Source organism: Penicillium concentricum, assembly GCF_028827145.1.
Source record: "Penicillium concentricum strain IBT 3081 chromosome Unknown utg000001l_segment0_segment0, whole genome shotgun sequence".
NCBI classification, from domain to species: Eukaryota; Fungi; Ascomycota; class Eurotiomycetes; order Eurotiales; family Aspergillaceae; genus Penicillium; species Penicillium concentricum.
The window spans coordinates 4,512,077-4,524,589 of record NW_026622754.1 but is presented as its reverse complement, the minus strand read 5'-3'; the positions used below and the strand labels follow the sequence as shown (position 1 = coordinate 4,524,589).

General features: G+C 47.3%; 5 protein-coding genes across 5 annotated transcripts; 2 read left to right on the top strand and 3 right to left on the bottom strand.

Moving 5' to 3' along the window:
- Positions 1-356: 356 nt before the first annotated feature.
- Positions 357-1,697, top strand: N7517_001731 (aminoglycoside phosphotransferase family protein; the record flags this gene model as incomplete). Its single annotated transcript, XM_056719461.1, has 1 exon — positions 357-1,697. One exon carries the CDS (start codon positions 357-359, stop codon positions 1,695-1,697), a length of 1,341 nt encoding a protein of 446 aa, XP_056583596.1.
- Positions 1,698-1,834: 137 nt separating this feature from the next.
- On the bottom strand, positions 1,835-2,239 carry N7517_001730 (uncharacterized protein; the record flags this gene model as incomplete). Its single annotated transcript, XM_056719460.1, has 1 exon — positions 1,835-2,239. The coding sequence occupies one exon, from the start codon at positions 2,237-2,239 to the stop codon at positions 1,835-1,837; it is 405 nt and encodes a 134-aa protein (XP_056583595.1).
- Positions 2,240-9,341: 7,102 nt separating this feature from the next.
- N7517_001729 (Zinc finger C2H2) lies at positions 9,342-9,774 on the top strand (the record flags this gene model as incomplete). The annotated part of the gene is given in 3 exon segments (XM_056719459.1): positions 9,342-9,559; positions 9,579-9,653; positions 9,690-9,774. The coding sequence occupies 3 exon segments, from the start codon at positions 9,342-9,344 to the stop codon at positions 9,772-9,774; spliced, it is 378 nt and encodes a 125-aa protein (XP_056583594.1).
- A 218-nt stretch (positions 9,775-9,992) lies between these two features.
- N7517_001728 (uncharacterized protein) lies at positions 9,993-11,054 on the bottom strand (the record flags this gene model as incomplete). The annotated part of the gene is made up of 2 exons (XM_056719458.1): positions 9,993-10,359; positions 10,690-11,054. 2 exons carry the CDS (start codon positions 11,052-11,054, stop codon positions 9,993-9,995), a joined length of 732 nt encoding a protein of 243 aa, XP_056583593.1.
- A 3-nt stretch (positions 11,055-11,057) lies between these two features.
- On the bottom strand, positions 11,058-11,687 carry N7517_001727 (uncharacterized protein; the record flags this gene model as incomplete). The annotated part of the gene is given in 5 exon segments (XM_056719457.1): positions 11,058-11,252; positions 11,295-11,377; positions 11,390-11,471; positions 11,546-11,567; positions 11,578-11,687. The coding sequence occupies 5 exon segments, from the start codon at positions 11,685-11,687 to the stop codon at positions 11,058-11,060; spliced, it is 492 nt and encodes a 163-aa protein (XP_056583592.1).
- Positions 11,688-12,513: the final 826 nt, after the last annotated feature.

The following is a 12,513-nucleotide window of genomic DNA, read 5'->3' as shown; positions in this document are numbered from 1 at the left end:
GTGGATTTTGATCAGACAATGATCTAGGATTGATATTGAATAACCTTTTAGATCTTGGATATATAACATTGCCCCAAAAAATTAAGACTGAGTCTCAACTTATTTCCCCGATTAGATGAAAATTGGGAACACCCGTAAAGGGACCACCATTGGCCGGACAGTTAGCCCGTCCGAAGGGGATAGATAGTACCGGTAACGGTATGGTATTGCCGCTCGGCGGTCAGAGACAGATCGCAGGCACTTAGGCATCAACCCCCACCTACATCCGTTCCGGCAACATAGACCGCCTGGGGTGTTCCTGGTAACTTTTTTATATTGCTCATACCATTCGTCAGACCAGTATTTCATTACCGATAATGGCAGCGGTGATGGAGAAGCAAAAGTCACTTCCCCTGGAGAGAGCCGATGCTGAAACATGGAATCGCGACCTGATGGAAGCCTTCCGCCAGGCGCTGGAGAAGGACCCCGCAGCAGACCTTCTATCTGTCGTCGGGAAGAGATATGTCGCTGCACATCGTGTTGGTCAATACACGGGTCTATCTGAGGCCGCTCGGTTAAACTTCAAAACCATTGATCGTCTTCAAGATAGGGCACTTTCCCGGCCCGAAATCAACTTGCGCGATATTTTCCCAACGGACTACGATCGCCTATACAGATGGGCCAAGCCCAAGGAAGAAGAAAAGGCCACATCTCTAGAAAATTCCCCACCAGCACCGCAGCTAAGACAGCCCCTCGACTGGCTTCGCAAAAGAATTGAACCTGTCAACACCACTAGAATCATCTACCCACTATCTGCCCAGGCGTCGGCGCTCCTCAATCAGCCCCTTACGGCGGATGGTTCTTCCGAGAAATCGTCCCTTACAGCAGCTTTGAAAGACCTGATCTTGAACTCCGACATAATTTTCGAACTTAGTATTAGATGTGGTGCTGTCATCAAGTGCAGTGACGACCTTGTCATCAAGACCTTTCCCGTCAGTCGGGATCTTACTGAATACCACAATCTCCAGTATCTCGCTGAAAATGCCCCCGACCTACCAGTTCCTAAGCCCCATGGTCTCATCATGCTTGGTAATATTGGTGCCATGTTCATGTCATATGTTCCGGGGACCGCCTTGGACAAGGTATGGTCGCGGTTATCCCATGAAGGAAAATTATCCATACAGAAACAGCTGGACGAGATATTCTCTCGTCTGAGAGGCCTACGGCAGCAGGACGGAGCTGAACTTGGGGGCGTACGCGGAGAAGGAGTCAAAGACCACCGCATTATGGAAACCCTCGCGTACAAAGGCATAACTACAGCCAGTGGCTTTGACGAGCTGCAGTTCTCGGCAAAGCATCGCGCCAGTCCTTCCTACGTCAAGCTACTTCGGTCTTTCTTAGAGGAGGACAACAAAACCCTACAGGGGTCCGTATTTACGCATGGCGACTTGAAGAAATCCAACATCATGGTGCAAGAAGATCCAGGAAATGCTGACATTTTTGTGGTCACCGGGATCATTGACTGGGAAGACGGCGGCTTCTACCCTGAGTACTACGAGTCCACGACGCTGTCGAATGGACAGAGCATCATATCTGACGACGATTGGTATCTGTATGCGCCACACTGCATCTCGGCCTTACGGTTCCCTGTACGCTGGCTAGTTGACCGACTTTGGGGCAATCTTTTATGGAGCTGGAGGACTGACATAGTGCGATGAAATTGCGGAACGCCTGTCTCAATGGATAACAGAGCCAGTAAGAAAATAGGCGACAACCATCTGAACAAACTTGCAACCCTTCTTCCCTTCCCCCTTCTCTCCGACTTCCAGTAACAATATTTGTTCTCGCCCATACTTCACGCCCATGACTCGCGTTTCGCAGCGACCGCCTCCCTTTTTATGATGTAATCGTTGTCCGTTGCATCAATCATGAATGCATCCTCAAGCCTTTCCAAGATATCGAGTACATAATCCTGGCAGCTCCAATCTGCCATCTCATTGTGGATGGGGGTATCATATGCGATGTTTTTGATGATCTCGATTTTGCTCGCATCAATTTGACAAAGGTACAGAAGCTCGATAAGGGAACTCGAATTGCGGGCGTCCGACGGTGTCCTTATATTAGGGAAATACTTCTGACGTGCACCGAGGACGTGAATGATCGTCTTGTCGTCATCGTTATCGGCTTCAAGGTAGAGGCTCCAGTGCATAATGCCAGGATTATCGTAGATGGCGACGAAAAGAGGAATAGTGGAAGCCATATCCTCGATTTCGGAGACTGGTTCAGGGATGCGGAAAGCGAAGGTAAGAAGACTCGGAAGGGTAATTATGGTAGGAGTATTTTGTTTTTGATAAATCAAGAGGAATGGTTCTAATAGGAGGGCTTGCTCTGATCCAGGTTGAAATATCTCGTTGTTTGTAGTGAAAAAGAAGAAGGTTGAGACAGCGTAGAGGTCGAATTTATACTTAGGCCGCACGGATAGCTCCTTCCTATCGCCAGCTCGGAATAACTCCAAGCTGTGGGCTTGGGGCCGTGGAGCGCCCTCGAAAGTCGATAGCCAGTCAAAATACTATATTGAGCGAAACGCTTCCCAGTTTGACGGCTGTATGGTTCTTGTTTCCGAATCCCCAATAGGGAGACGACCCAGGATATTGGTAACCAGTGCCTAGGTGTGATTTAAATAGTTGATGGTCTGAACCTGCAGGTTAGCTCCAAATATGACTATTTTGCCAGGCGCCCTTGGTGGTCTAAACTTGTGATCGCGTTTCGAGATAGCCGCCGGCATGAAAGGCTGAAACTATATGTTCGGATAGACCTCCGCAAAGCCCACAAAGCCCATTGGGCTTTGAATAGGGGCCCATTCGGGCCCATTAAGAGCTAAATAATGCAAACATACTAATTTTTCGCTGCTGCATAAGTAGTGCACATATCCCTAGTAATTTGGGTATTCTAATTACCTCTTCTACCCTAAATTTACCTCTTGAGCCCTACATTATAAGTTATATAATAACCAAGAAAGGAAAATAGATACTCATTTCTATAGACTGTTATATTAGAGATATCTTCAAGGTAAGGGTTAGCGTAGGTTTATAAGTAGTGGTGGGTATAGGTGAAGAAGAAGTTACGTGGAGGAGAGGAAAACAAATGACGTGTAGGAGATAATTGCTTACTACGTTTATCTACCTTGTCGGAGCATACAGACCGGCATACCGGGGATTTAATTAATCCAGGTTGTGCAGTAATTTTGAATTAGTAATCCGTAATCCATATAAATTGCTAGGAAAAGGGATACTGAAATACAGAGATTTTAACACCATTGATTGGACCCATACATTTCAGGATACCAGTGTATTCGACAGTTATGAGCCCGGTTCGCACCCAGTAAGGCCACGATCACCAAAGTATAGGGCCGAACACCCCCCAAAGCTATCCCCAATAGCCCCTGAAGCGGTACAGCAACCCCTGAAGCTATCCCTATAGCACCCAGCGCTGTATGGCAACCCTGAATCCATCAATGGAAGCAGCATCAATTCTCTCCGCCATGAAGGGCGATAAACTGAAGGACTCGCCGCAGTGGCTCACTTGGTATGCTCGGGTGCAGCTATATGCGACACAGAAGAATGTTTGGGACCACTGTGATCCCAATACCTCCCCTACTGAGAGACCGGAAGCTCTGAAAGAGCCAATTGAACCGGAATACCCAGAGGATGGGAGTGAAACTGATCGGAGATATTGGAGAGATCGTATGGATATATACAAATTGAGATATGCTCGATGGGAGAAACAGGCGAAAGGACTGAGCGATGTAAATGAATATATCCTCACCTACCTGGATTCAATGCACCATCTCAATCTGATAGGACATCATACACCGTATGACAGATTGGTATACCTGAAATCTCGCTTTGCTCGGTCGACGGCGTATGAGGAGGAGGTTCGAATGAAATGGAAGGTCTTCGCTATGCAAAAACCGACGGGGGATATTGAGCTGTGGCTACAGCAGTGGAATTCCCTAAGAGAGCAAGCGATCAGCCTTGGTATCAACGTTGGAGATGCCAATAGGGACTTCCTACACGCAGTGAAAGAAGTGCTTCCTATCTGGTGGCAGGGTAAATACCAAGAGATTGTCATCGACAAGAAGGTGTACGATACCCGAGATCTCATCGAATCTTTTCGCGCAATGAATAGAGAAATAGGGGTGCTAAAGGTATCATCAACCTCGCCCCCGAAGAGCGCCTTTTCCACCTGGCAAGGGCACCCAGAAGCTAAGCCTGAAGCCAAACCCCAGGCTTCACAGGCTTCACAAGAGAACCTACCCTTCGAAAAGAGGAAATGCCCCTGTGGTAACACCCATCCTAAGCATAGGGTCACCGAATGCTGGGTTTTAAACGAGGAAATTCGACCGGAAGGGCTGAAAATCAGCGAGAGGAAGCTAGAGAAAGCAACCCAGGTGTTAGCAAAGAACCAGGCCTGGAAGAAATGGGTGGAGAAAACCATAGCAGAGTCAAATCAGCTAAGGCAAGCCGAAGCCGCCAACCAAGTCAGCTTTGCGACCACCGTCCAGCACCAAAAGGATAAGCAGCAAGGTGCGGATCAGAAGAAGCAAGAAGTGATTAGCCAGCGTGCCCTATCCCTTGCTAAGGAAAGCGATCCTATCCTAAAGAACCGCTGGATTTTAGACACCGGTTCTAGCTCCCATGTGTGCAATAATCGAGATCTCTTCGTCCAATATACCCCAAAAACCACCTACCTCACCACTGGAGACAGCACCACCGAAGTGCTAGGGAAGGGTACGGTTAAATTGATTGGAAGACACCCAGTGAAAGGAAGAATGGAGATCACCCTAAGCGATGCCCTGTATTCGCCAGGATTCCACACAAACCTAGTATCGTACTCGATGCTGATGAAGAAAGGGGGGATATGGTGCCAACGTACAAACTGTATCCGGGACCCCAACGATAGGCCAGTCGTCTGTGTGAACCTATGGGATCAATTCAACCTTTGGATATTCGACGAACCCCGGGAAGCACCGCCTCAGCAAGCCTATTTCACACAGAGGAAGTCAGTGGAACCCCTAGAAACAAAGGCATCAAGCGAGCTATGGCACCGGCGATTGGGCCATATTGATCGTAAGAGGATGAAGAAACTCACCACTATGGTGGAAGGGGTTGTCCTCGATGATGAAGAGAAGAAGTCCACCGAGCAAGAATCCCTATGTCAAACCTGCCACTTAGGGCGAGCACCTAAGCAGATATCAAGACGACCAGTTGGACGCACCTTTGGCCGTTTTGGAAGGGTCCATTTTGATCTAATCCAGATACAACCAGCATACAATAAGCACCGCTGGATATCCCACTTCTATCTAGAAGGACCGAGGTTTCACTGGATTATGACCCACGAACTAAAGCCTGAGTGCCAGCTAGCAATCAATCGCTTTGTGGAACTAGCAAGGAACCAGTGGAAGCTGCCAATCAAGGCATTCCACTATGACAATGAGTCCTCCGCCGGAAACACCGCCGAGTATAGCCTCAGCTCAGATGGTATCCTGATATATCACACTCCCCCTGGGCACGCTGAGATGAATGGGTATGCTGAGAGATCTGGCGGGATGATTATAAGCAAAATGAGGATGCTTGCGCTAGAAGGGAAGCTGCCAAAGGACCTATGGCCGGAGTTTGCGAGAGCCGCAGTATGGATTTTGAACCGTACGCCGTCGTATATCACCGCCGAGAATCGCTGGGTCGTGCCGTGGGATGAGGTACGAAAGGAGTTTGCACCGCAAGCACCTAAAATCAACCTATCCAATGTTAGATTGTACGGGAGCTTGGCCTATTGTAGGATTGAGAAGCAAGTGAGAACCGACAAGATGAATCCACGGGCGGAGATTGGTTTCTTGGTGGGATATGTGGCATCAAATATCTGGAATATCTGGTTTCCACATAGTGGAAAAGTGAAGCCTATTAGGGACGCAGTCATCGACGAAACACGGAGATACACCCCTGATTATGAGAGATATCAGCCAATTCCTATGCCAATTGTACAAGAACCACAGGAACTCACCGCCGACGAGGTTGTCAAGGTGATAAATCAACTGCTTACTAGTCAGGAGACTAGGGAGCAAGAGGAAAGGGATCCACGGGATCTAGATGACTCCCAGCAACCAGATACCCAGCGGAATCAGCAGCAAAATCCCCAGCAAGAAGGGATAAATAGGGAGACTACCCCACTTCAGGGGGTGAATCGAGATATATCAATACCCTCACCGATAGTCTCACAAGCGATTCACCGAGTCCCCAAAATCCAGAAACCTCAAGCACCGCCAGGTGCTTTTCCAAGCGACGAAGACCTTCCTCCGCTGCCGATTACCCCGCCCCAAGAACGAGAATCCGAAGCCGATGCTGGCCCAGGTCAGGGGGTGGATATACCAGACGGAGACCTGACCCACCACGAAGCTATTTCTGAAGCTATTTCCGACGTGGAAGATGAGCTAGAAAGGCAGCTACAGGCAGAATTGCTAGCACCAAGCAGGGAGATCACCGGTGGAATTGACGCAAGCAATATTATCAGCGGCAAGCGAAGACGTCAGGCGAGACGAGACCAGGATTTCGCCTACTCCACTTTGGCTACAGAAGAAGACCCGCCAGGAGTACGACACGCCTTTGCAGCAGGCTTATACGCTGAGAAGCCAGAGATCCGGCGTCATCGAGATGATCTTCCACCAGTCCCTAAGCACTGGAAGGATGTTATGAATCATCCTTTCCAAGAAGGCTTCCTCGCAGCAATGAGAAAGGAGATCAATTCCTTAACCGAGAAGGATACCTACGAGGTTGCAGAAAGGCCAAAGGATAGAGGCAAGCAGATACTCCCCTTGCTATGGGTCTTTACGTACAAATTTGATGAAGATGGCTATCTTATCAAGCTAAAGGCTCGTATCTGTGTACGAGGAGATTTAGAAACCATTTCTCATGAAGAAAAGAGGGCTGCCACCCTAGCAGCAAGGACAGCAAGGATGATCTTCGCCTTAGTCGCTGCCTTTGACCTCGATTTAAGACAAAGAGATGCTGTGACGGCGTTCCTGAACAGCAAATTGGACAAGGATATATACACTTATATGCCTGAAGGTTTCCAGATTCCAGGCAAGTGTTGGAAGCTCCGCCGAGCTTTGTACGGTCTACGAGTCTCGCCTAGGCTATGGCAACAAGAAGCAGCCAGCGTACTCCGTAAATTAGGGTTACAGCAAGCACCTGAAGACCCATGTGTTTTTATAGGAGAAGGACTACTAGTCTTCTTCTATGTGGACGATATCTTGATCGCCAGCCACAGATCTGTACGGGAGAAAGCAAAGCAGCTTGAACGAGATCTAGAATCCCACTGGGAATTGACTGATCATGGAGAAGCAGCTTGGTTCCTAAATATCCGAATCATCAGGGATAGGGAGCAGAAGAAGCTATGGCTATGCCAAGATAGCTATGTGACAAGCATCGCGACTCGGTACAATCTGATAGATAGACCACCGGTTTATACCCCACTACCAGTCGTCGATTTGACCCCATTTCAGGGGGTGGCCACCCCGAAAGAGACCCTTCTTTACCAGCAAAAGGTGGGATCTGCTGGGTATGCCACCACTATCACGAGGCCCGACGCCGCAAAGGCCACCGCACGCCTAGCGCAATACCTAACAAACCCAGGTCCCCAGCACCAGCAAGCAGCTGATCGGGTGATATCCTACCTACATTCCACCCGGTGTCTTGCCATTGAATACGGTGTAGGTTCGGGGATAGACTCGGTGCAATTCGCAAGTGATGCTTCGTACGGGGATCATTCTGATAGAAAGAGCTCAGCTGGGTATATCTGCCAAGTGTACGGTGGCCCAGTGGACTGGAAGGCGAGCAAGCAACCCACAGTCACCACTTCCACCACCGAAGCCGAATTACTCGGGCTTTCCGAAGCAGCAAAGCAGCTTCAATGGTGGAGGAGACTACTTAATACCCTTGGTTTCAACCCCTCCCACGAATTGACCATCGATTGTGACAATGAGAGAACTATCAGCCTATTGAAGAGCGAGGATACAGCCTTCGAAACAAAGCTTAGGCACGTCGACATCCATCGCCACTGGCTGAGACAGGAAGTCAAAGAAGGGAGGATACAGGTGAAATGGGTGCCCACAGCAAGCATGGCAGCCGATGGACTCACGAAATTGCTTACTCGGCAAAAGCATGAAGCCTTCATTCAAATGCTTCATATGGTGGATATAGGCCACTTGATAGCATGAAGAAACAGAGATCAGTATGCCGAGGTGTGTGGGGTTCCAGCAATCCCATACTGGCATCGCTGAGGGGGTGTGTCGGAGCATACAGACCGGCATACCGGGGATTTAATTAATCCAGGTTGTGCAGTAATTTTGAATTAGTAATCCGTAATCCATATAAATTGCTAGGAAAAGGGATACTGAAATACAGAGATTTTAACACCATTGATTGGACCCATACATTTCAGGATACCAGTGTATTCGACATACCTTTACGGCCTTAGGCCGCCGAGATCCGTACCGAGTATATAGGCCGAGTTACACGTAACAAAACTAGCATTAATCAGCTATTTTATATATGCCAAGGCTTTGGTTATACACAAAATGGGCTTTGCGGAGGTCTAGGTTCGGGTGGTTATGGTAGTCTCCGACCGCGAGTGCGCCAACATATTCTCCCACTTGAACCTGTCGGCCAGCTCTCACTTGGGCAGACCGTTTAAGGCTAGCCATGCTTGCAGGTCTGAGAGTCGGACACGGGCTGGCGGTAGGATCTATTTATTTCCCGCATCCATCCCGGTTCAGCGTCCGGCACAAGCAACAAGGATGGCTTGTTGATTGTCGTCAACATGGTAAACAGTTGGACCGCGAGTAAGACCAGCTTAGAAGACCACTGAAGGCCGCATAAGCGCCCAAGTATTCTTCTAGGGTAGTAACTCAGGTATTTCTGTTTTTCTACCAGGCGAAATCCAGGCATTTAGACCCCATTAGTTATGCATCGTTGACCCCTGCCCAGGTGAGCGCTATACACCTTTGTAAGCATGTTTGCGTAGACCGAGGGACATCGTCCCAAGATTTTGCACTTCGTGTTGAAAAAAGATGAAAAATGAAGCGTGTAAATGTGATAGGTAGTCCTTTTCTCTCCGAGATACCAGAATAAGGGTATAAAAAATATAAAAACTTACAACAGCATGAGTATGACCGTGGTCACCTAGCGCCCACGGTTTAGGCGTGGGCGGCTCGCCGCTCTATTCAGGGCACTCAGGGCAGATATTCACCCGCCTGAATATTCCTTACCCGAATATTCAGCCCGTACAGCAAAAGGTACATTTTCATCATGACCAAAAAAGCTACAAGTATCCTTCTTTTTCCCGTCCATTTTCATCTCTCTAGCTTCGCTTTATCACTCCAACCCCGCTTAGTCACGAGCAAGATACGTACCAAGCACGACCCAACATTGAAATATGTAGCCAATGTGGTGGATTTCGGAGAGCATAGCAATAATAAAATCCAGCGGGTAGTGCTACCACGAACAGAATCTCGTTATAGTGACACGTTACGTATTTTCGACAAGTAAGTCTCAGGCGTGGGAGCAGAGAAGCAAGTCGCTAAACTATACCTCTATCGCTAGTTTTGTCACATTACATCCGTAGGCCGTTATTCCACCGGACATCAGAACTTATAGGGCTTTCCTCGAGTGGGTTACAAGAGGAATGAACGGTCGGATCGAAGAACGGCCTACAGTCGAGACGATTAAAGGGTTTTTTTAGGAAATTTGCCACTGGTATAAAGAGAAAACGCAACTTTGAATTCCCACCAGCAATAAGAACTACAATTAATAAGGTTTATACTAGTATCCTTCTAAATAAGTCAGGGCTAATAATCGTGCCAAGCGCCCAACACACACACCCTGTGTTGGTGCGCCCCACTAGATGCAAATTACCCACAAGATGCAAAATTCAAATTATCAACCTATGAAAAATGCTATTTACAGGTAACCCCCAGTAGTATCTATATACCAATTTCCACCACTACTATCTCTTGCTGCCATTGAAGCTTCATGCTCAGCTTCAGCTAAATCTCTAGCTAATTGGGCCTGCGATTGAGCTTCTAAGGCCTTGGCCTGCCTTGCTTGTAGACGAATCAACTTCTTAGCCTCAGCATCCTGCCTTTTTACCATCATCCTATTTGCGCATATAGGAGATAGAGCCGAGCCCCTAGTCCTAAGAAGCGATTTCCCATTTTTTGGCTGATTTACAGCTGATTTGTGGAATTGAGAGGTCTTGAGACTCTCCTTCACTAGATCAAGCTGTTGGGATAAAAAGGTATTTGCTTGCATACTTCGTCGAATATGCCTTTTGAAATCCTAAGATAGGTTCTCTAGCTTCTCAACGTCATCAAGAAGCTTAAGATTAAGCTTATTAACCCGCTGAATTGTATCTAGCGGGGAGTTAGTGACTAAGCTTGGGATATCCGGAGGGGGTGACGGTGTGAAAATCCTAAGGGGGGACCCTTCTGATTTAAGGGCTTTTTGACGTAAAGGACTAAGAACAACCTCCGGATCTAGCGGATAGATACCCCTAGATTTGAAAGAGGATCTGATAGTTCTTTGGGTAAAAGCTTGCTGCCGAACCCCTTCGATAATCCGGAAGAAATCTCGCTTTTTGCTAGCACTTCCACCCCACATAACAACCTCGTTATTTGTCGTACGAAAGTAATGCTTTAAGCATTGGAAAGCTTCACCATCGAGCGGTTGACAGATATATGTTGTATAGGGTAAGAAATATGCTGGGATAATATTTTCGGCGGTATAAAATTGGGTGAATTCGATAGTTGTATGGGATCTATGATTATCCATTAAAAGAAGCCGAGGCCTCCCCTTTTGCACCCGAGAAATTGTAGCTTCGTGGAAAGAGAAAAGCCATTGGAGAGCTATTTCATCGTCCGTATAACCACTAGGTGTAGGCTTAATTCGAAAATCAGGCGTAGTAATATTTTCATACCACTCCGCTATATGTAGACTACCCTTTGGTAGAAACCATGGTAGCATAACCTAACCATCAGCAGCAATACATTCAATGCCCGTAATCGACTCTGATTGACCACCGGTAGCGATATCATTTGTTGTATGAGACGTAATAACTTTACGTGGCTTTCCTTGGCTAATTCGATAGCCGGTTTCATCCCAATTGTAGATCTCGTGAGGTAGGAATTGGTGCTCTTCTATAACCCGGGATAGGTTATTATACTAAAGGAATAAAGAGCTAAAGTCCTCGCTTTCAATCCTTACTTTTTCCTTGGGTTTTCGAATAAGATATTTGAGCCGAGGGGGCAGCCTTTGGAGGAAGCGGTACGCCCAGTTATGACCAACAACTTAGTCCGAACCCGCGTTTTTTAGAAGACGATTGGCGGACTTTTCCACTAGTTCTGGGGTAGGGGAAGTATATGAATTATCTAGGGATTCGACCTAAGTAATCAATGCCTTTTCTTGAATTGGATTTAGGGTCTTCGTTGGTTTAGCGCGATCGGAATTAGACTGACGACCTCGAGTCCGACCGCGTAGCTAATGATACGGAACATCGAATTCCCGCGCCAATTTAGCGATATTGGGCTTATTTATTGCGTGGAAGGCTTTAAGTGCTGCCTGGATTCGCTCCTCCGTTTGTTTTTTTTGATCTGACATCATGGTGTGGTGTAAAAATGTATGAAATGATGATAAAAAGAGTAGAATTTTGCATCTTGTGGGTAATTTGCATCTAGTGGGGCGCACCAACACAGGGTGTGTGTGTTGGGGGCTTGGCACGATTACTCTAAATCTTAATTTAGTTTTTTCCTTTTAGTCAAATATCGGCATAATGCGTTGTGCTACCCTTTTTCCTTGCGAACCTAGGAGATCCTGTCCGACCCGAATATATTGCTATAGCATAAGAGCAACACGCGTGAAGAGCCCCCGTCTATATTGGTATCTAAGAATTATTAGTTAAATGCAAAGCGCTCGCTAGAAATAAACTTACGACTTGACCATGTTTTAATTGTCCCTTCACCTTTCGAACTCGAAGGATCTCTTATATTTTCTCCTTCAACTTGCTGCTTCCGTTTCCACAGAAAGTGTTTCCGTGAGCCACCCGATTCTTATCGAGATCATTGATCTAGTTTGGTAAGGTTATCAAATTTCTCTTCACAAATAGCTCCCGCCTCGGCCGCCTTGTGCAATTCAACGGCCTCGTTAAAGTTATCTATTGCGCTTGTTTCTTTATAGAGAAGTTCAAGCTTAGTCCCGAGGTTATAGTAGAGCTCCTTCATCAAAAAATAGTTAGGAGCGGTGGCCTTGATCGCTTGGCGAGCTAAGATAATCCCTTCCTAGAGGTTAGGAAGGCCCCCTAATAGTCTATATCGGGTTTCAAGGTGGCTTCCGAGGTAGCTTAGGCACTCTACCCGTAAGTGGTGATCATGATCAGAAGCCTTAAGAGCGTCTCTATATAGCAAAATTGCCTTTTAGAGATCTTCTA